General features: G+C 43.6%; 1 protein-coding gene and 1 non-coding gene across 4 annotated transcripts in view; both read left to right on the forward strand.

Annotated features, from left to right (window-relative positions):
• Positions 1–6,038: 6,038 nt before the first annotated feature.
• Positions 6,039–24,750, forward strand: part of LOC148454597 (glutaminase kidney isoform, mitochondrial-like) — a 600,729-nt gene continuing 582,017 nt past the window's right edge. For all 3 annotated transcript variants that reach the window (XM_088460752.1, XM_088460753.1, XM_088460754.1), the window contains exon 1: positions 6,039–6,486. In XM_088460752.1, the coding sequence (XP_088316878.1) occupies positions 6,194–6,486 (293 nt within the window). In that variant the 5' untranslated portion in view covers positions 6,039–6,193. The remainder of the gene's footprint in view (positions 6,487–24,750) is intronic.
• Positions 14,614–14,747, forward strand: LOC148454598 (U8 small nucleolar RNA). Its single transcript, XR_015874802.1, has one exon. It is a non-coding gene; the product is annotated as a U8 small nucleolar RNA (small nucleolar RNA).

Raw genomic sequence — 24,750 nt, forward strand, 5'->3', positions numbered from 1 at the left:
GACCATAGACGACTAGATTGTCAGATAATTGCAAGCGATCATATGCAATTATTTGACTTCGACACAGTGGACAGTAGTGAGCTCTGGGGTGGGGGCGGAGCTGCCTTATAACTCATTGGACTACTGTAAGTTGAACTTCAGTCATCACAGAAGCCCCGTCCCCTTAGAGCTTAGCCTGTACACAGTCCCCGGCAGGAGACATGACAGTAGGAAGAAGCAGACTCAGAGGAGCCAGAACACAGCCCTGCTAGTGTTGTTGCAGGTAAGTGTAGCCTGCCTGGGAGTAGGGGGTAAGGCACTATGTGGAAATTAATGTTAGGAGGAAAAAGCACTATTTGAGAGTGGGGGCAGGGGAAAACACTTTGATGGGGGTAGCACTATGGTAGTGTCTAAATCCCCTTCATGGAGAGGACCCTGACGTCATCAGCCAGTGTCCAGCATCATTCCCTACCATCCAAGTGCGCATAGAGGGGGAATATATTTCCTTGTGGCGAGCGTAGCGTGCCACTGAGCCCGCGAGGGGACAACTTTCTTCCTTAGCTGGCCTTAATGGGCATGAACTGCACTTCCGCCCTCACTCACATCACATCCAGGTCCCTAGCTCTACCGTAGCACTATGTGTGATGTAAGGGAAGCACTATGTGAGAGTGGGGGCAGGGGAAAACACTTTGATGGGAGTAGCACTATGTGTAATGGGGCAGGGAAAGCACTATGTGGAATGGGGTAAGCACTATGTGGGATGAGGGGGGAAGCACTATGTAGAATGGAGGCAGGGAAAGCACTATGTGGAATGGGAGGAAAAGGATAACACTATGTGGGATGAGGGAAGCGCTATGTGGAATGGGGGGAAGCAGTACTATGTGGGATGGGGCAGGGAAAGCACAATGTGGAATGGGAGGCAAGAGAAAGTACTATGTGGGATGGGGAAGCACTATGTGGAATGGGAGGCAGGGGATAGCACTATGTGGTATGGGGAAGCACTGTGTGGAATGGGAGGCAGGGGATAGCACTATGTGGGATGGGGGGAAGCACCATGTGGGATGGGGGCAGGGAAAAACTTTGTGGAATGGGAGGCAGGTGATAGCACTATGTGGGATGGGGGAAACACTATGTGGGATTAGGGGAACACTATGTTGGATGGTGGGCAAGGAAAGCACTATGTGGAATAGGAGGCAGGGGGTAGCACTATGTGGGATGGGGGAAAGCACTATGTGGGAAGGGGGTAGGGAAAGCACTTTGTGGAATGGGAGGCAGGTGATAGCACTATGTGGGATGGGGGAAACACTATGTGGGATTGGGGGAACACTGTGGGATTGGGGGAACACTATATTGGATGGTGGGCAAGGAAAGCACTATGTGGAATGGGAGGCAGGGGGTAGCACTATGTGGGATGGGGAAGGCAATATGTGGGATGGGGTAACACTATGTTGGATGGTGGGCAGGGAAAGCATTATGTGGAATGGGAGGCAGCGTGTAGCACTATGTGGGATGTGGGGCAGGGAAAGCTCTATGTGGAATGGGATAAGAAGCACTATGTGAGATGGGGGCAGGGAAATCACTATGTGGGACGGGGGCAGGGAAAGCACTATGTGGGACGGGGGCAAGCACTATATGGGATGGGAGGCAGGGGATAGCGCTATGTGGGATAGGGGCAGGGAAAGGACTATGTGGAATGGGATGCAGGAAGCACTATGTGGGATGGGGAAGCACTATGTGGGATGGGGCATGGAAAGCACTATGTGGAATGGGAGGCAGGGGATAGCACTATGTGGGATGGGGGAAGCACTACGTGGGATGGGGGCAGGAAAAGCCCTTTGAATGGGAGGCAGGTGATAGCACTATGTGGGAAGCACTATGTGGGATGGGACAGGGAAAGCACTATGTGGGATGGGGCAGGGAAAGCATTATGTGGGATGTGGGGCTGGGGAAAGCACTATGTGATGGGGCAATGGAAAGCACTATGTCTGATTTGGGGAAGAGGAAAGCACTATGCTGGATGGGGAGCACAATGTGGGATAAGGGATAAGGGAAGGGGAGCACATTGTAGGATTGGGAGCACACTGTGGGTGGGATAAGGGAAAGGGGAGCACAGTGCATGGGATAAGGAAAGGGGAGAGCAGTGTGGGTGGAATATGAGAAGACCACACTGTAGGATGGGGAGCACAGTGTGGGTGGGATAAGGAAAGGGGAGCGCGGTGCACAGTAGGTGGGATAAGGGAAGAGAGCACAGTGTGGGATAGGGAGCACAGTGTGGATGGGGGAACAAAAGGGGAGCACAGTGTGGGTCAGATGAGGGAAGTGGAGCACATTGTTGGTGGGAGAATGGAAGGAGTATGGGTGGGAGGGAAGAGGAGCTGAGTGTAGATGGGATAACGGAAGAGAGCACAGTGTGGGATGGTGGAGCACAGTGTGGGTGGGATGACGGAAAGAGCACATTGTAGGATGGTGAGCACCGTGTGGGTGGGATGAGGGAAGTGGAGCACAGTGTGGCTGGGATGGGAAGCACATTGTGGATGGGATAAGGGAAGGGGAGCACAGTGTGGGTGGGAGAACAGAAAGGCAGCACAGTGTGGGTGGGATGAGGGAAAGGAAGCACAGTGTGGGTGGGATAACTGAAGGGTAGTACAGTGTATGTGAGATGAAGGAAAGGAAGTACAGTGTGGGCGGGATGGAGAGGACAATGTGTTTGTTTCTTTTATGCAAAGCTTATGTTTTATTTTTTTCTGTGGTTGCCATTGTGTTTCACAGTATTTTTTTGGTGTCACATTGTAGGATGGGGAGCACAGTGTGGGTAGGATAAGGAAATGGGAGCGCAGTGTGGGTGGGATAAGGAAAGAGGAGCACAGTGTGGGTGGGATAAGGGAAAAAAGCACATTGTAGGATGGGGAGCACAGTGTAGGTGGGATAAGGGAAGAGAGCACAGTGTGGGTGGGAGAACGGAATGGTAGCACAGTGTGGGTGGGATGGGGCGCATAGTGTGGGTGGGAGAAGGGAAGGGGAGCACAGTGTGGGTGGGATGAGGAGCACAGTGTGACTGGGACAATGTGTTTGTGTCTTTTATACAAAGCTTGTTTTATTTTTTTTCTGTGGTCAACATTTTATTTTATAGTATTTTTCTCTGTGTCAATGTATTTTTTGTTTCCTAGCGGGTCTTTTGTGTTTTTTTTTTTTTTTCATGTGAAGCCTATGGGGCCTCATTTATCAACAAGTTTTATCACTCACAACGAGTGATAAAACTTGTTGCAGATGATAATGGTGCTCCAGTCAATCAGCTCCCAGCTGTCACCTGTTGGAAAAATGACAGTTGGGAGCCGATTGGCTGGAGCACCATTTACCATACGCAGCAAGTGTTGATAAATGATGCTCTATATGTTTTATTTTTTAAGTGCTGTGAGAGCCAATGTGTTTTATTTTCTCTTATCAGTGCTGTTTTTTTTTTTCATGTAAAGCTTGTATGTTTTATTTTTTTGGTGGTAGCCATTGTGTTTGATTTTTCTTGGTGTAGTCAGATAGTATATAATGGGCAAACATGTTTGACTTATATAAAAGTAGGATGTATATGCGCAAATCTAAAACATAGGAAGGCCATCAATTGTGGCATGTGCATAAAGATGCAGTCACAGCTGCAATTATATCCAGCTCTGAATCAAGTAAAGTGTGCTTGTATGGTGTAGTAATGTTTGCTAACCTAGGACCAGTAAGTGTGTATAATTGAATGAAAATGTGGTACAAAAAAGGTTTTAAAAAATAGTTCCTGATTGTCGCAGGCTGCTGAAAACGCTTTGCATCTGTGGTCACAGTCAAAACTAAGACTTTACGCAAGTTCAAGGTATTTGGAACTGGGGGCTTGATCCAGACCCGCTCGCTAGCTTTGTACGCTCACCCCATGTGTATGCAAATCCGGCTAACTAACAGCAAGGCAGGCGAATGCACGGCAAGGCATAAGCACGCCCACTATGTCTTGGTGTGCGATTGCTCTGTGTATGCAGACGCCCACCAGCCTGTCTAGAGACGCCCACTTGCGCACGTCTTCTCCAGGATGTGTATGCAACCATCGGAAGCGAACGCAGCGTTTGTGTTTGACCATACCCTACCACAAGCACTGCGAACACTTCAGCGTAAAATTCACTATGAATTTTACTAGTGTACTATGACGCTGCGTCTTAATTATGCACGCATCTGAAACGGCATTGAGACGCTCAGGCACGCCTGCGTTCGCTCCACTCCCTCGTTTTCATAGACCAAGCCCTGTCACCACCCACAAACAGCTTCTCCTGTCACTCAATCGGATGAGCAGTCTATGCGCAGCGAGCATATGCTTTCCGATCAACTCAGACTGGTTCGCGCACTGCGATGTGTACGTACAATGCAAACATTGGCAGTCTGCGTGCGAACGCTTCTTAGCGAGCGGGTCTGAATTGGGCCCTGGGACCACCCATTAGCAAATGTCTAGTTTCGCCTATGGTCACATGTACCTGACCACCCTCTGTGAATTCCATGTGTAAAATTTGTTGACAGAGGCTAGTTAACCCCTGCACAAATACAGCTTCTTATTCAAAATTACAAACTCTGGTGCCTGTGCCCGCTTTACTGCCTTATTTATGCCCAAAACCTTATTGTGCCAGGAAAAATACAATTGAAATGTGTAAGGGACACAATTTTTTGTTTACATAATGTTACCTTAGTGATCTAACTTTAAATGTTTTAATATAACATTTTCTGAATAAGAAGCTGGAGCACGAATCAGAAGTGAATAAGAAGCTGTCCGAATAAGAAGCCAACTTCAGCCTCGTCAGCAATTTATAGTTTTTTTAGTAGCATCCGAGTAGAGTGACAAGAATAGACGCTGTTACTTAACAGAATATTTTTAGTTTACTGTAAATAATGGATAATGCAACAAGAGCTTTCCAAATGCGTGACTCCTCTAGATGGGAGCAGAGCTCTGGAAACTTGAAAGACAAATACGAAATTGTCAACACACCACCGACCAAGCAGCACTGATTGATTGCCTACAATTAACAGCACTGGCTGCTGAAGATGCATCCGCGTGCTGTACTGCATGACTTAGGGGCCTATTCATCAACTCTAAAATAAAGTTTTTAAGGCCATTTTCCTTAATTAACGTTATTTTAGTATTCATGAAGAGACTTAACACAGGAGATAACTCCTTGCCAAGTCCCCCTGCATTAATTTCCACACTCCCCATACATTAGTATGGGGATATGGAAATTACGGAATTCATCAAATTCCGAAAGTTATGTATTTTCGGAATTTGATTTACTATTCGTCAATGTGAGGTGGCGAATAGCAAGTGACTCTTACCTGTGTCAGCGTGTGCAGGTCCCCCGGTGTCTCCCTCCAGCGCACTGCTCCGTCCTCTGGCTCCGGAGGCTGCTCTCTGACAGGTGTTCTCCGAGCAGAACACAATAAACTTTAGAAAAAAACAAAAAAAAACTTTTTTTTTCTAAACTACGGTGGTCAGCTGGGAGAACACGTGTCTGAGCAGCCACCGCAGCCGGTGGCGCTGCAGCGGGCAGGTAAGTGCGGGGACGGGGAGAGGTGAGTGGAGGGGGGGGGGGGGACACACACACAAAATTACCACAGCTGTCTGTAGGTAGTGCTGCACATGCGCTGGTTTTATGAATGTAACAGCACATGCGCAGAACGGATTCCAGCTGCGGTAAGTTAGTGTTAGGGATAACTATTTCCTGAAAAGCTGTCATCGCAAATATGACAGCTTTTCGGAATAGATAGTTATGGAGAGGAGGAATGATGACTTCATGAATTCCTCCTGTAATTAGGTAGAACTCCATGCGACTTCTTAACCTAATTACATCCAGAGAAAGTTTAGGTATGATGAATAGGCCCCTTAAACATTATTGTGAGGCTGGCAGTTCACCAGACTGAGCAGCTATAGAAGTGAATGATGTTCCATTCCATCTGCCTTCCCGCCCACTGTCTTCGAGAGACTGTATACCATCCTCCAATCGGAAGCATTCCAGATGACAGATAGGCCAACCAACCAATGAGAGCGAACATAGAATAAGACGCGCGCTGTCGCCGCCTTAACTTAGCAGCAGAGAGACTCGAGAGCGAGGTGTACGAGCCAGCGGGTGCTAGTGTGTTGCATACATAGCGACGCAGCAGCGAGCGTGTGTGACATTGATAGGAGACCGTACATAACATCTCCAGCATGCTGCGTCTAAGCAGCGTCTCATTTCTCACACAGGTGTTGTATCCTGGCATCAGGAGGTCCCTGGAAAGCGCTATAAGGACCGGAGCTTTCCGCGGTATAGCCGGGGGTATTGCCGGTGACAGGTTAGGAGAAGGTAGCGGCGAGAGGAGGTTGTGGATGAGTCACGCCCGATTACCTCAGACCAGACGCTATTGTACCAAATCCGGTGATCCCGTGGACAGGGAAGGTGATGAGACGGCGCAAGAGGCTGCCGGGAACTCCACGGTGACACAGACTCCAAAGGAGGAGACGTAAGTGTATATAACATAACCTGAGGCTTTTTCCCTGCGTTGTGCTGTTATAGGGCGTGCCTTGACGTCACGCACGGGGTACCGAGCTCTGGGCTATCTCATCGCTGCTGCACGGGGGGAGGGGAGAGCGATCATTTGGCTAATCTTGTACCTTACTATAACGTTGGCGAGGAGTAGACCGGACAGTGCGTAGATCCGCGCACTGGGGTAGTCCGGTACGTTAGCTAAGCTTGGGCCTGGCTTTCCCAATACATATGTTTTGAGTGCATAACGGTTCCATGTAAAGGAAATGTTACATGTGACAACTACATAGGAAACACGTGGGATTATCCTACCCTCCAACATGACCCCTCTCATCAGGGACAAAATGCTCTGCTCCTGGATTTCCCATCTATTTTATTATTGCAGTCACCTGTGTTGAACTATTTAACTGAGAAGTGTTTTCAGCACAGGTGTCTGCAAGGTTGCTGCTATTTCCAAGTTGGAGAAAGGACCTCTGTGACGTAGCCACCACGTGACCGCTGCAGGAGGCTGGACCGCTCCTGCGTTACCATCCACAAGGGCATAGAGGGGGAATAAATATCTGTGGCGAGCGCAGCGAGCCACCGTGCCCGAAGCGTGGCAAGTGGACACTTTTGGTCCCCCCCCCGTTAGTATCCCCGCCCCTCCCCCTTTCAGACCGGGTCACGTGGGTGTGACGTCACAGGTCCATCAGCCCTCTACAGTCTAGACATAACCGTGTCTGCAATCATCAATTAAGAGGCAAGTCCAGGAGCAGGAGCATTTTTGTACCTAATGGAACGGGTCATTTTGGAGGGTCTGGATTATTTGGAAAAAAAACAAAACACAATTTTATCAAGCAGAAACAAAACAAAAAAAATAAGGTTAGATAATTTTAAAATAAGTTACTATAAACCATAAGTTCCACTTTAAATCTGTAACAATAGTAACTAGTATTATAGATAGAATGGAAATAATAAACGTGGTGAGTGGTGCTCACAGGTGCCTAGCACTTTATATTTGCTGCAGTTAAATTGTCAGAAATAGTATCACCCTTAAATACTTGGACACATTAAATTCAGTAATAATTGTGACAATGCAAGTGCGCATGGTGCTAATGAAGAAAAGAATGATTAAAATACTTCCCAATTTTATATGTAGGGATCCCGTATATAACTGTCAGTTTCTGACGATGGTATTCTCATTTATATGAAAAACATAAACATATAGAACATAGTGTAATATAGTAAAATCACAGATTTATTGATTACAATTCTCCAAGATAAAAATTTGGTGTCTTCCACGGCACACCCGACATGTACATAAATAAAATTATGCTACAAACAATATCCAATTTAAAACGTGAAATGCATGCACAGACACTTTCATGCATGGGGGCTACTGCCTCTTGTTTCCAGTAAAAAAATTGGGAATTACCGGTAGTCCCTCATATAAGGACCCGTAGTTATAAGGGTGGAGGTCTCCGGATAACCTCTCCCTCGGATCTCTATTAGAGGGTCTCCCAAATGTAATTCCTCCTGGGTAGATGATCCTGTCACCATATTCCAACGCGTTTCAGGAGCTTGCCTTCCTCCCTGTCTCTTGGATTCCTAAAGACATGTTATTCCACACGCTCACCCTGGATGCATAATTTGATCACTTATCACCTGTCATTTTTTGAGTTGGATTTTGGCAAACACTTCCACAGGAATTCAGGATCTCCCTCCGAATGACATATCAAGCTGCTCAGCAATTTGAGCTGACAATACAGTGATCGCGCTGAGCGACAAAATATGTGGGTCCCAGGGACCCACCACTTTAAAAAAAAAAAAAATGGGGTCCTACCTGACTATTTCTGGGTCCCATCATAATTTTTGCTTCAGACCCCGCATGCCACCACACATGCCTACATACCCCTAGAATGGCCATCTGATACCCCCAATTGTACCTAGAGGTCAGACTGCAGTCCCCATTGACAATAATGGGGACTGCAGTCTGCTGTGGCCGTTAGCCTTCTGCAGGAGATTTCTGTAAAATCTTCTGCATTAGACTGTTCTTACATAAAATTATGCAGAAACTGTAGTTTCAGCATAATTTTATGAAAAACCCTTGATCCAATAAATACATTTTAAAAATATACTAAAAAGATTTTGTTCTCTTACCTTTGAACAAAAATGCTCAAGGAATTCTCACCTCTAGCTGTGCATTCTTCTCTTTTTATTCTGTGGAAGCTGGATGGTGGCGGCTGCGCTCATACTGCAGATCCTTTTGTCTCCTTGTCTTTATATGTAAGAGGCGGGGAGCAGGGCACAAGAGGGGGAGGCAAGTGACAGTGACAGGCGGTTCGGGAAGGGGAGGGAGGGGTAGCCAGGGACAGGAGAAGGGGCTGGGTGCCACCGGGTATTGGAGGGGAAGGGGAGCCCCATATAGCAGATGGTAGAGGTGAGAAGATAAGAGAAGTAGGCAGGGACAGGTTAAGGGGTCTGTGCCACTGGGTATTAGAGGGGGAGAGGAGCTGGGGACGATGTGTAGGCAGGGACAGCAGAAGGGGCTGGATGCCACTGGGTATAAGAGGGGGTGGGCAACCACATAAAGGAGGAGGTGGAGGGGAGCTTGGGACAAGAAGAGTAGGCAGGGACATTAGAGGTGGAGGGGAAGCTGGGATTAAAGGCAGAATTCTGAGGATTGCTGGTTCCAGGTACGCTGCAGTACTCTCATCCTCATTCGCAGCAGGCAACTCGCTGGCTGTTCAAATAACATGCTTACATTTTAGGCTATGTCCGCGCTGTCCTCTGGCAGGGGAGATGAGAATCTGGGGGCGGGGCCTCACATCTAGTGTGCTTCTGGCCGGACATAGAGGGGTGGGGGTACATTTTGAAGGGGTACATTCATATTGGCTGCAGCTCACAGCATCTTAGCCGACTCAGGAGCCAGGGATTGACCCACCCATTCTACAAAAGTGAGTCCCTAGTCCTCGATACCAGATAAAATACGCGCTATAGTGCGTATTTGCGAACACTGCAATACCACTGGGAGAACATTACCTGTGCAAGTGTCTTTAGGAATCCGTGAGACACGGACTAATATCCATACTAGCCCACAGGATTACCAATCTCCCCTGGAACATTGCAGCAAGCTGCACAGCCACTGAGCTAACAATTAACATCGGGGAAACCATCTGGGAAAGCATCCTCTAAACGCTGTGAGACACAGATTGTAATCGCACCAACCTGCAGGTTAGGTACTTTTCAACATTATCCAGTGACGTGTTTGAGAATTTTTTTAGTTTTTCCTTTTTCAGGGAGCTACCTATTCATTCTATTCCATTTACATTTTTTTATCTTTTATCTATTTTAACTTATTTTTACCTTGTACATTTTGGTCCACACATTGATCCTATACCTTTCACAGAACAATCGTATCTAAGAATGCAAATGTCTATTTAATCATACCAAGCCTTAACCAATCATTTTCATTACATATATTCTTGTCCCCCTTATTTTGATGGAAGCCGTTCATTGGCTGAGAGGTGGAAGGCTCACTTCTCTCAGCCACTGAGTGCTCAGCGGCGGGGTTTCCTTAGTGATACCCTGCTACCTGGCTCTCATTTGGGAAGTACCGTCCTTGTATGGATGGATATATATATATTTTTTTTACAGGTCCTCTATGGATTTACTACATGGAGAAGAGGACGGATGGCTAGAAAAAGGTCCGGTGCTAGTTCTGGATAATACAGGGGTACCCTAGTCTTTTTTTTTTTTTTTTTTTTTCCCCTGTATCTCCAGAACCAGGACCGAATCAGAGCCCAGTGCTGGTTGTGCAAAGTACAGGGGACCCCTAAGTTGATTGTTCCCCATATTTTGGCAACCAGGGCTGGTTCTGATTACCCGGGTTCTGGTCGTGCTTAAGTACAGGGGACCCCTAACGTCGTTTGTCCCCTGTATTTAAGCACAACCAGCACTGGGTCACTGTAAGCCCGGATCTGATTGTTTTTTTTTTTTTTTTTTGGGGTGGGGGGGCACGGCATCTTATTTTTATTTTTTTTACTGTATGAGCACAGACTAGTGTCTCTGATCCCGTCCGTGGTCTGTGTCAACAATGAATGTAGCATGGATCTCCTGGTCCGTGCGTGCATCTGTGTCACTGAAATACACGGCAGCACAGACGGATCTCGCTGATCCCGTCCGTGCTTCTGTGTCAATGACACTCATGCACGTAGCACAGATCTCCCTGGTCCGTGCTAAATGCATCTCTATCGTGCATGACCTCATTCTGTGTGCACAAACACAGAACGATGTGTGCACGATAGGTCGAAATTTTACTGCAGGTTCAGTTAATCTACGATGCCGATACTCGTCGCCGGGAATGCGCATTGTAATCGTCCCGTAAATGCCACTTTTGACACGATTGGTCATTACAAATGATCGAAAACGGCCAAATTGTTGTAAAATATCGCACCGTGTATTGGCACATTTAGATGTTAGTATAAATTGATAATAAGATATTTTAGCTGAATAAATGGCCTATAGCCCCCTTTTGGGGACGAAAACCAACAACAGTATGCTCACATTGCCTTCCACCAATTAGTTTAGTACTCGAGCCATATGCTGGATACACACTGGTGTATATGTCTTTGAACGGGATAATGGTCAATATCTCGACCGTGGGTATTCTGGCGGACAGAATGGCAGCGCCGGAATCCTGACACCTGTCACAATCCTGGCGCCGGCAATCCCGACTGCTGGAATCCCGAAGGTAAGTAGCAGTGTTTGGGGGAGGGTTAGGTTTATGGTCTTGGGAGGGGGAGGTTGGGTTTAGGCACTTGGGGGGGAAGGTTAGGGTTAAGCATCGGGAAGGGTTAGAATACTGACCATCAAGTGTCTGTATTCTAACCCTGTTGTGATGCCGAAAGTTTGATAGCCAGGTTCCCGAGCACCGGCATCCTGTACTAATCCCCTGTGAATTACGAAATTCAGACATATCACAGCCGATGGGCTCATTGTACTGTATGTACGCAGCTTGGTGCAGAGGGTGCAGGTTAGTGACATTACAACTGGGTGGGCATATGTACATGCCCACCCAGTTGTGAAGTCAGGCACGACACATTGGGTCGACGATTGGTAAGTGTGTATGCACTTACCAATCATCAGATAGTATGGCGGATCGTCCTAGTGTGTAACCAACTTAAGGATCAGAGGTCTGTTGGGGACAGGACTGATTGTATATCCTGATCGGACATTGATTTAGCTAAAGTATTTTACATAAGAAGAATGTTGGTGTTGCGCTTATAAATGAACAATCCAAATATTAAATTAATAACTGGGCATGGCAGAAAATAGTCAAGACACCAAATATGATTAAGAAAATCTCTCTTAGCATTTGCAACAATATTACAACCACAAATATTTAAAAATACTTCTCTAAAAGAAGTCTATACAGACTAGTCTGAGTAATATGTAGAAAAAAAACAACTGCTATAAAATCTATCCTATCTCTCTCTCTCTCCCTGCTGTGAATCACATACACTTTTAAAACATATGAAAAACGTCCAAAGACAGTGATCTCACCGGTCCATAATAATATTAATCCATCATCTCCGACCTCAAGGTCTTTGCGCAGGATAAATATATATTTGAAGTCCTCCGTATGAAGCGAGGTGAGGCTTCTGGTGTAATCACCTCTAGGACTTAAATCAATGTAGAGCTTACTGGTCTTTGCGGGATTAGTCGAGTGGGCTACTAATGTGGTTGCTCCCAATTTGGAACCGATGTCATCGGAACCCCAACGGGTCCGGAGACTGTAATAAAGTCAACTTGTGACCATTTTCACCTGTTCCCGTGTTAACCCAAGTCCAGCGTCACCAAGCTGAGTATGGTAATTGTATTGCAGCCGGCTTTCAAATAAACGGAGATTCGGTAGCAGTTAGTGATGATCCTCTGACGTGTTTCGCTTCCGGTCCAGGAAGCTTTATCACTTATATAGTTCCACGTGGTGCAGGCACTCCCAAAATAACGTCCTCTGGCCGTGGTGCTCACTGAAGAAAGTAGGTAGTAATGCAGGGCAGTGTCACTCTCCGGACTTGAAAAAAGAGGTCTCACTCCAGTCACTAGCTGTCTGCTAGTGACTGGAGTGAGACCTCTTTTTTTCAAGTCCGGAGAGTGACACTGCCCTGCATTACTATAGGTTTTTTGTTTTTTTTCTACATATTACTCAGACTAGTCTGTATAGACTTCTTTTAGAGAAGTATTTTGAAATATTTGTGATTGCAATATTGTTGCAAATGCTAAATAATATTTCTCCTTCAACCACTAGGGGACACTGGAGTCTCAGTACAGTGGGGTATAGATGTGGGTTAACCGGGAGCTGGTACCTTTAAGAAAAAAAACTGAATAGCAGCTAGCTCCTCCCCCCTGTATACCCCCTATAGGTCAGTCTAGGTCTCTTTCTCTCTCTTTCTCTCTTTCTCTCTCTCTTTCTCTCTCTCTTTCTCTCTCTCTTTCTCTCTCTCTTTCTCTCTCTCTTTCTCTCTCTCTTTCTCTCTCTCTTTCTCTCTCTCTTTCTCTCGCTCTCTTTCTCTCGCTCTCTTTCTCTCGCTCTCTTTCTCTCGCTCTCTTTCTCTCGCTCTCTTTCTCTCGCTCTCTTTCTCTCGCTCTCTTTCTCTCGCTCTCTTTCTCTCGCTCTCTTTCTCTCGCTCTCTTTCTCTCGCTCTCTTTCTCTCGCTCTCTTTCTCTCGCTCTCTTTCTCTCGCTCTCTTTCTCTCGCTCTCTTTCTCTCGCTCTCTTTCTCTCGCTCTCTTTCTCTCGCTCTCTTTCTCTCGCTCTCTTTCTCTCGCTCTCTTTCTCTCGCTCTCTTTCTCTCGCTCTCTTTCTCTCGCTCTCTTTCTCTCGCTCTCTTTCTCTCGCTCTCTTTCTCTCGCTCTCTTTCTCTCGCTCTCTTTCTCTCGCTCTCTTTCTCTCGCTCTCTTTCTCTCGCTCTCTTTCTCTCGCTCTCTTTCTCTCGCTCTCTTTCTCTCGCTCTCTTTCTCTCGCTCTCTCTCTCTCGCTCTCTCTCTCTCGCTCTCTCTCTCTCGCTCTCTCTCTCTCGCTCTCTCTCTCTCGCTCTCTCTCTCTCGCTCTCTCTCTCTCGCTCTCTCTCTCTCGCTCTCTCTCTCTCGCTCTCTCTCTCTCGCTCTCTCTCTCTCGCTCTCTCTCTCTCTCTTTCTCTCTCTCTCTTTCTCTCTCTCTCTTTCTCTCTCTCTCTTTCTCTCTCTCTCTTTCTCTCTCTCTCTTTCTCTCTCTCTCTTTCTCTCTCTCTCTTTCTCTCTCTCTCTTTCTCTCTCTCTCTTTCTCTCTCTCTCTTTCTCTCTTTCTCTTTCTCTCTCTCTCTCATCTTCAATCAGCAATTGAGGACACAGACAGGCAGCTCACTGCCCCTGCCTGTCTGCGCCGTTGGAGCTGCCGGGGAGACCTCGCCGCAGCTGCTTGCTACAGAGACCTCAGTCTCTGGGGAGTCCCAAGACTCGCTGCATGTGGCGTACGTTGCGGGCTCCCACAGCCAAAGCCCGCCACCGCCAGCATAAGGCAGAGACAAGGTTGGTGACTCCTGGCTCTCTGGCTAGCAGAGAGCCAGGACGTTAGGCGGGCATAACAGCAAGTGGTCCGCTAGCGCTGGAAATGGGCGCCATAGCGCGCGGGGGGGGGGGGGGGGCGGAGCCTAATGTGTAATTCTGCTTCTGCCTCCCAGCAACACCAGTGCTTCCAGAATAAGGCTGGTGGCCGTTTTAGCTACAGCTGCATGAGGCTGTCTGAAGCCCGGCTCTGTAATGGAGTCAGGGTAATGTAGCTGTTTTAACAGCATTTATTACACAAATGGAGAACACTGTTCTTCAGAACAGCACTGATAAGGTCATAGCATATCCCCCTCTATGCCCTTTCTCTATTTCTTTTATACAGTCTCTGTGTTGTCTCACTGTCCTTTTACCTTGTTGTGTGTGTATGACAGTGATAGATAAAGCATGTTATGCTAAGGCTGCACAAAATGCATTCTCTTGCAAAGATTGTACAGAGATATTCACTCAGAGGCAGTTTAATACTTCCCTGCTATGTGACAAGTGTGTTTTACAGACTTAGTCGCATGCACAGAGCGGTGAGATCAGCGAGGTTGATTCTTACCTGTTCCTCCTTATGGAGAAAGTGACATGATGAATGGGGGAGACTGAGTATGTGATTACTCTGATCCCCAGCACCGCCCTGAGCGACAACCAGTGTGTGTGTCATTCTGATACCTGACAACTGTGCTGATGATCCTTAAGTCTCTAAACCAACTGGGCTCGTTCATTAGCCTGGTTGGTAGAGTGGTTCACAAAGGTGATGTCCCAAATGCATTACACGCCCTTATTGTGCAAGGGGTTGTCATGGTTATAGTTGCCTGGGTGACCATTGTAACCTGCAGCCCCATCTTCTTATGTCCCTAATAGCAGACTGATTCAAAATCCCGTCAGATGGGATGAATCAAAGGAAGATATGCAGGAGCCTGAGAAATCAGGACCCAGAGTAAATACTGATTCCAAATAAATCAGAGCCTACTCAGGGGGTAGAAACCTTAATCACTGCAGTATGCCAGGTACTACATGTGGAGGTCTTAGAAGTGGCTGCTAGACCGTCTATCTTTAGTAAAAGAACAAAGACAGGAAAAGGGCTTCAAAACCTACAATGTATACATGTTTCAAGAGATAATTTGGTGTATCAGTATGATAGTAAGCTTGAATGAAGGGGGTACCCTTCTACCCAATAATATCACATAAATTATTACTTTTACCAATATAACATCTCCTGAATATTATGATTGATGTGGTTTACCTTTATTGGTCTTTAATCAACTCTTAATATTACCCTGATGTATTTCACCTTTTATTATTATATTATTGATCAGATCAATAAATCATACCAGAAGATATTAATACCTTCCTATTAGTTCAATGTGCCATTATTATATAATAATGATTCATTATACATCATTTGTCAGCAGAATATTAATCTTATGATACCTTATTCACAAATACGTTAGGGGAACAGTGTTTAGTATTTATGGCGCAGTATTAAGATGCACATGCATCTGTTATTACTAATCGCTATTATTTTTATCCAATCCCCTATGCTTAAATGGGTAAGATAAATATTATCTAGTAGTTGCCAATAATGAAGAATCTCCGTATTGGAGTTAATATAATATTGGTTACAATGGTGACATTACACATGTACACTATACAACATTGTTGCTGTTTGAGGGTTTATAAAATCATTGAGTTCTCTCATACTCTTACACCCTGTCAAAAACGCAGGTTTCTCTGATTGAGGATGTTAATAACACCTTGCAGCAGATTTTAGGTGCATTGATACGATTCAGACATAAAGCATACACATCAGGTGTCCCTTTATAGTGTCTTATCCACCGATATATTAGGGAAATAACGTTTGATGTTTACAACACAATAGTAGAACAATGCGTCAGTGACTGTTAACAGTCACTTTATTCTGTGATGTCTTAACCCTTAGTCAAATTTACTATTCAGGGATTATTGTTTCACCCTCCTATTCCTTAGTGTTGTACTATAATAATTAGATCAATCACCATGATAACTAATTCATTTCTCTAAACATCAATACGTGGAATAGATATTGCAGATATTAGTGTACTGATCATGACTTTCATGACTCTTCTGAAAGATCACCTCCTTCTCCCACCATGACTTTCAGGAAAGTCATGATCAGTACACTAATAAGATCTTATTGTATCTTAGATACATAGATGATATTTTCATACTATGGGATGGCAATGAGGAGACATGGGAAGAATTTATCCTGATCCTAAATACCAATGATCTTAATCTAAAATTGACCTACGTCATGAGTCAGAATGAGATCAACTTCCTGGATCTAACAATACGGATTGGGGAAGGAGGTCAAATCAATACTGATATGTTCCGGAAATGTACACCTACGAATAGCATTTTGCTTCCAGCCAGCTCCCATCTACCCACCACCATCCGAGCAATTCCGAAGGGTGAACTACTACGGACAAAAAAAAACTGTTCCACCCCACAAGCCTTTGCAATTAGACAACAGGAACTCAGTGAGAGACTCCAAAATAGGGGATACAGTAAGAGGTTAATCAGGAAAACAATAAGGGAAACTGAAAGATACCCAAGGGAAGCCCTGTTGAAACCAAAAATGAAAACACTGGAGGATGATAAAATCAGATTTGTTGGAACCTTCAATGTACATTGGAAAGAAATAACTAATATTCTTCAGAAGCATTGGGCAGTTCTACAAACTGACAATGATTTAGCTTTGATCTTGCCACAGAAAATACAAACAAGTTGGAGAAGATCTCGTAATCTTAAAGACAGACTAGTACATAGTCATCTAACTACGGTGGCTATACCAATGTACAATAAAAAAGGTTCTTCTGGTTGTGGACATTGCAAAGCCTGTAAATACATGACCCCGACCAAATGGTTTTATGATAAATATCGTAAAAAATGGACCATTCAAAACTATATTACCTGCACCACAGTAGGAACAATATATCATCTAGAATGTCCTTGTGGAAAAAGGTCTTGCCTATATACATCAAGGCCACTCAAAGTAAGGATACTTGAGCATGTCGGAACAATCCGCAATGCCAGTCAAGATATGGCAAAATTTAAACCCCTCACTACAGTTGCCAGACATTTCCTCAAATATCAGAGTAATTTCCATACTTTGAAAGCATTTGGAATGAAACACATCCAGTTGGGGATTAGGGGAGGTAATCTTGATGAAGAACTTCTGAAAGAAGAAACCAAAATGATATTTTTGATGGATAGTTTATAGCCCAAGGGTCTTAATGAAAAGAACAGCTATATTCCCTTCCTCTGATAAAATATGAGGTTACTGAGAAATTATCGATAATATCTCAGTTCATAGGAAGATAGGAACGATATGTATCTTCATATAGCCTCGTTTTTGAAAATGTCCATCCTATCTGAATAAGAATGATAAACATCATAATACTACCCTTTCAACATGTCGTCATATTTACCATTTAATTGGAAAGGCCAGAAAAGTTGCACTACACTTATTTTCTATTTGATAATTTTGATAATCACTAAAGCGAATATGGAGATTATAATATGAACTATTCTGTGATTCATTGAAGATATAAACTATATATATATATATATATATATATATATATATATATATATATAATTTACAATATGTAACCTCTACTCTTGAAGATTCAAATCATACTTCATCTGAGACAGAATATTGAAATATATTATATTGCACGTAAAACATAATTATTATTCTTATGGACCATTCTTGAAGATGATGTTCGTGCAATCGTGATATATAAACTAAATACAATAAGAAATTTGATTACCCCCAAAATATGATATTAGATTATACCTATAAGAACTTTCCTTCGATAGTTCTTGGATGATGGGGTTTGATAAATATGGTATTAAATTTCATTGGATTATAGGAGGGAATGTGAACATTGTTGTAAAATATTTATACATACACAGGCATAGATCTAATCACGTATTTGGTGTTATAATACATAGGGAATTTGGTTATTAACAGCTTCAAGCCTATGATGTCCTTAATTTATTTTTCAAAACTATAATATGAGAAATTATGCACTTTTTCACAATTATATTAATTTTATTCACTTTCAAACACCCCTTTTTTTCCACGCTTTTCTCACACTTCCATTTTTTCTTTATTTCTTTTTATACATTATGAATTTATTCATAACACATTATAATAATTTTACAAACTCACCAATATATATATATATTATATACTTTTTATACATTAAAAATGCCAGACACTTATTAATTTTTCACTAATATTTATACCAATTACATTACTGTCATTTATAAGGTTACTTTAATCTCTCTTTTTTTTAATTTTATCAGTACAAGTCTATGCAATTATTGTTCTCCATAAGGATGTCCAATATAGTATGTTTTTAGTAATTAGGTGGAACATGTAATAAATATATGTATTATACCAATATAATAGGCTAATTTTGATAAATCAAAATATATATATTAATATCTGATCCAAATATCAGTAATTTATTTAATTTATTTTATCTATTTTTTTTATACTATATATGTTCATATATTTTCCCTTATTCCAAATAATTGTAATCCACTAAACTTTTTAATTAGAGCCTTTTATTTTATATACCTCTTTATTCTGAATTATTTCCATCTATTGTTGTTGTTAATATTTAATTCTTGTTATAGATAAATTATTTTAGGATAGAGAAGCATCATGAATAATATTAAATATATAGGTACTACTTTCAATGTATAATATCACCTCGGTTATAGGAATTGAATCAATGTCAGGATGTAATTATCAAAGAAGAGATTTTTATTGGTTAATGGCAACACACCCCTTTTCAGGATGTAAGAAACTAGCCACTCCATTGATAGAAACACGGAGCTTAGTGTGCGAATGTTAAATGACTTATGATTGGTCCGGCTGCCTTGTGACCAAAGGAAACAATTTGATTGGTCTACCTATAGCCTTGGGCAATGCTTGCAATTGGCTTGCCTTGAAAAAGCACACAGTGAAACGCGCGTCGGCATGCCCGCCGTGTGTGCACTATATCTAAACTATAATATGCTTAAACCTGTTATGTGCCATTAGTATTATCATACAGGGAAAACCTGTTCTCTGACAGAATGTTGCAGTGAGAGTGAACTTAGTGTTTTAACTAACTGTCAAATGAGTAATAGTGCGGCAATCTATACATGTTATGCTATCAACACAGCCAATGCTATACTAACTATAATATAGAGAATCCTCATTACCTACAACTACCTGCAATATCTATTCCACATATTGATGTTTAGAGGAATGAATTAGTTATCATGGTGATTTGATCTAATTATTATAGTACAACACTAAGGAATAGTAGGGTGAAACAATAATCCCTGAATAGTAAATTTGACTAAGGGTTAAGACATCACAGAATAAAGTGACTGTTAACAGTCACTGACGCATTGTTCTACTATTGTGTTGTAAACATCAAACGTTATTTCCCTAATATATCGGTGGATAAGACACTATAAAGGGACACCTGATGTGTATGCTTTATGTCTGAATCGTATCAATGCACCTAAAATCTGCTGCAAGGTGTTATTAACATCCTCAATCAGAGAAACCTGCGTTTTTGAAAGGGTGTAGGAGTATGAGAGAACTCAATGATTTTATAAACCCTCAAACAGCAACAATGTTGTATAGTGTACACGTGTAATGTCACCATTGTAACCAATATTATATTAACTCCAATACGGAGATTCTTCATTATTGGCAACTACTAGATAATATTTATCTTACCCATTTAAGCATAGGGGATTGGATAAAAATAATAGCGATTAGTAATAACAGATGCATGTGCATCTTAATACTGCGCCATAAATACTAAACACTGTTCCCCTAACGTATTTGTGAATAAGGTATCATAAGATTAATATTCTGCTGACAAATGATGTATAATGAATCATCATTATTATATAATAATGGCACATTGAACTAATAGGAAGGTATTAATATCTTCTGGTATGATTTATTGATCTGATCAATCAATAATATAATAATAAAAGGTGAAATACATCAGGGTAATAAGGGTTGATTAAAGACCAATTAAGGTAAACCACATCAATCATAATATTCAGGAGATGTTATATTGGTAAAAGTAATAATTTATGTGATATTATTGGGTAGAAGGGTACCCCCTTCATTCAAGCTTACTATCATACTGATACACCAAGTTATCTCTTGAAACATGTATACATTGTAGGTTTTGAAGCCCTTTTCCTCCCCCAAAACCTTTTTTTTTTCATACCAGATCAATAGATATTACAGATTAATAAATTGACACACATGGCGGGAATTCGTTTATTAATCTTGATTTTATTAAAAACCAAAAATATATTAAAAATATTTTCACATTTATTTATTTTTGTCACATTTTCTCACATTAATTCACTTCTAAATGTTATCAATATTTCGCTGAATCTGGTGCCATTTGCACCATTTTTTTAATGCATATCTAATAAAGCATTTACTCTTTTTATAATAAATAAACTTTATGTGCGCCATACATTAGAACAAATCCTTTTCCTTTCTCTCTAAGTATCTTATACCCCTTTTCCACCTAAATTCCGGGTCTGACCCGGAGTTGGAACAAAGTTCCTATCCGGATCAGACCCGGAATTTTGCCGACTCGGGATATTCCCGAGTCAGCGCCGCTCACACCGCAGTCTGGTCTGCATAGACCCGGCTTTTGCGGAGTGAAAGTGGTCGCTTGGAGATGACGTCATCTCCAAGCGCCACTGAACCCGGACCAATCGGCCGGCTAGCAGCGCACTCCAGGTCATCGTGACCCGGAGTGCGCTGTTCTCACAGCAGGGTTTCGCGGGCTACGCCCGTGTTAAACCCTGCTAGTTACCTGGGTTGGATTGCCGGGTCACTCGACCCGGCGATCCAACTCTCTCCCCTTTTACACCAGGGCGCTGCCCGGGTTAACCCTTCAAAAACCCGGGTTTTAGCTCCGGTGTAAAAGGGGTATTAGTAGCAGTTTCCATAAGGACACATCTATCAGAAAGTTGGAAAAAGGCTGTAATAGCTGGGGCTAAGCAACTTTCAAAGGGCCTTAAGGCCGGGGTATAAATAACAAATTGCTGAATCAACATCTTTCCTTGGGGAAGTGGAAAAACACATATCTAGTCTTTTGGCTAGGTCCTCGACTCTAGCTATCTCAGCTAGAAGAGCCCTTTCGCTGCGATAATGGCAAGCAGATGTGGAATCCAAAACAGCAGTAGAGGCTCTTCCTTTCCCAGAAGAAGTTCTGTTTGGTACACAGTTAGATAAGTGAATCTCACAGAGCAGGACCGTCCTTTCGCATCCCAGGAAAGTTTAGAGGTCGTTCCATGGGGGCTCCAGTTTTCTCACGAGTTCCAGAGGCCGTGGTAGAGGTCCTGCGTCAATGTCCCAACAGGACAAGATCACAGCTAAACCACTACATGATGCTGTCCTCTCTTACTTTGGGTCCCCATAGTGGGAGCTCATCTTCTGAAATTCGAAGAAGGGATCAAATCCTGTCCGGACACTTGGGTCAGGGACATCATTATTCAGGGACTAAAGTTGGATTTCAGATTCCAACCACTTTCTCGAATTTTTTTTAATTTTTTTTTCTTTCACAGGGAAGAAATTCACAAACTGCTATTGTCTCAGGTTGTAGTGACTGTTCCGACATCTGCAAATTTTCAATTGAAATGGAGTCTCTCCAGTCTATTATAGCACCAGAAGGACGAGCTTCTTGTGTCTTTAGACATAAAGGATGTCTACCTCCACATCCCCATCTGGCCACCTCATCAGACTTTACTTCGGTTTGCGGTCCTAGACCCTTGCTTTTCGGTCTTCGTCGGCACCAAGTGTGTTCACAAAGGTAATGGCAGTTATGATGACACTGCTTCAGCTTCAGGGGGCTACGATGGTCCCATACCTGGACGATCTGATCAAGGCTCCATCAGTAGATCGTTTGCTTTTGGATATTCAATTAACTCAGAATCTGCTCCTACAACATGGATGGATTCTCAATTTCCAAAAATCCTCTCTAACTCCAATTTAACGGCTGCTATTTCTGGGCGTTATCTTGGATACAGTGGAACAAAAGGTGTTGCTCCCACATTTCTTTCATTCAACACAGGGGGCGTCTGCTACTGCGACACCGCAGAGTATCAGTACATCTGTGTACTCTCCTTCTAGGGAAAATGGTGGCGACCTTCGATGCTATTCAATAAACAAGGTTTCATACCAATCCATTTCAATTGGACCTTCTCTCCCAAAGGTCGGGGTCCTATCGTTTTCTCCACCAGCAAGTTCTACTGTCTACCAATATCTTTCATTTGGTGGTTAAATCCCTCTCACCTGTGGGCAGGAAGACTGTTTGCAATTGGGGTTTGGATTCTCATCTCCATGGACCATGAGAGGTTTGGGGGGCTGTGAGTCTGGGAAGACCCCTTCAGGGTCGCTGGACTCAGCGGGGGACAATTCTGCCCATAAACATCCTAGAATTGTGGGCAGTGCTCTATGCGCTCCAGCTAGCTCATCCTCTATTGCAGGGTCAGGCAATCTGAGCAAGGCGGGCTGCCATGCGGAAGGTAAATCAAGTTCCCCTTGGGGCAGAGAAATTTGCCGTGGTGTTTTCAGCGATCTTCATCCCAGCAATAGAAAAGTGGGAGGCTGACGTCCTCAGTCAGCAGGGAATTCATCCGGAGGAAGGGTCGCTTAATCCACAGGTATTTCTCCAGTTGGCTCAGGGTTGGGGCCGACCTCATGGCGTTGAAATTGAATCACCAACTGCCAGTTTGCTGCTCCCGAATGAGGGTCCAACAAGCGGTTGCAGTAGATGCACTGACAACGCCCTAGCTGTGTCAGTGTGTATACCTGTTCCTTCCATTTCCACTCCTCCCTCGGCTGAGCGTGAGTACAGGGCTGCTTCAGAGAATCAAGCGAGAGAACATCAATGCCAGATTGGCCCAGACAATAGTGGTACTCCCACCTACGGGGTCTGTTAAGAGACGATCCTTGGCCACTTCCTCTACAAGATGACTTTCTTCTTCAATGTCCAATTATTAGCAGGACTGAAGGCGGCTTCATTTTACAGTGTGGCTACTGAAAGGGCCATCCTCGGGAATAAGGGAATTCCGTCCAGTGTAATACCAACTATGATTCGAGCTAGGAAGGAAGTCACGTCTAAGCACTATCACAGGATATGAAGACGTACTTAGCCTGGTGTGAACGCCGCAATTCACCTCCAGAAATTGAAATTGTCCCACGTCCTCCTTTTCCTACAGGCCGGTTTATCAGCAGGCCTTTGTCTTGGTTCCTTAATGGTGCAGGTATCGGCGCTGCTTTTTTTTCTTCCAGAAAAAGTTAGCATTATTATCAGATATCCAGACTTTCCTGCAAGAAGTAGTCAGAATACAGCCTCCTTTAATGCTTCCAACGGCACCATGGGACTTGGTTTCAGTTTTTAACCTGGAAGGTTGGTTTACTGCTTGCACTCTCCTCAGCTAGGCGTGTGGCTTAATTAGGTGCTCTATCTTGTCGTCCGCCTTATCTAATTTTCCATGAAGATAGAGCGGAACTACGTATACAGATGCCCTTCCTTCCTAAGATGGTATCTGTCTTTCACATAAACCAGCCGATAGTGGTTCCTGTGTTTTAGATATGAGTCTTCGGCCCTTAAATCTTTAGAGGTTGTAAGAGTGCTCTGGATATATGTTAAGAGAACTGCTTCTCTCCGAATGTCAAATACTCCTTTTGTTAGGTTTTGATCTGGCGCGACCAGGTTTGGCCGGTTTCAATGCAATCCATTTCTAGATGGATTCATCTGACTATCAGACAGGCTTATCTGGAGGCTTCAAGACAGCCACCTGTTTCTATTACGCGCATTCAAAGCGCTCGGTAGGTCCTTCTTGAGCGGCTGCTCGAGGTGTTTCTTTAACCATCTTTGTCGAGCGGCCACTTGGGCAGGCAGACATACTTTTATAAAGTTTATCGTTTTGATACTTTTGCGGCCTGTGCTTCAGAGTTTGGCCGTGCAGTTTTGCAGGGTTCTCAGCGCTCTACCACACGGGATGTGAGCTCTGGGACGTCCCCACTGTATTGAGACTCAAGTGTCTCCTAGTGGATGAAGGAGAAATCAGAATATTGGTACTCGCCGATAAATCCCTTTCTCCGATTCCAAGGGACACTGGACGCCCACCCAGTGCTGTTCTTCCTGCATAAGTTATGGTTTTCCAGGTTCAGACGATTGGTTGTATCTAGGGTCTGATTGGAATTTTGTTACTTTCTGTTATAACACTAATTATTATAAGTTCATGAATGCTGTAGATTTTCTATCTCCTTAAATGTTCCAGCTTCCCTCGGGCACAGTTTATTTAGACTGACCTGTAGGGGGGTATAGAGGGGGGGGAGCTAGCTACCATTCAGTTGTTTTTTCTTAAAGTTGCCAGCTCCCGGGTTAACCCACATCTATACCCCACTGTACTGAGACCCCAGTGTACCCTGTGAAATGGGAGAAAGGGATTTATCGGTAAGTACCAAAATCCTGATATAAGGAGAGATTTCTTAATCATATATTTGGTGTCATGCCCAGTTATTTATTAATTCATTTAATATTTGAATTGCTCATTTATAAGCGCAA

The sequence above is a fragment of the Taudactylus pleione genome, unplaced genomic scaffold, assembly GCF_031769625.1.
Source record: "Taudactylus pleione unplaced genomic scaffold, aTauple2 ptg000977l, whole genome shotgun sequence".
NCBI lineage: Eukaryota > Metazoa > Chordata > Amphibia > Anura > Myobatrachidae > Taudactylus > Taudactylus pleione.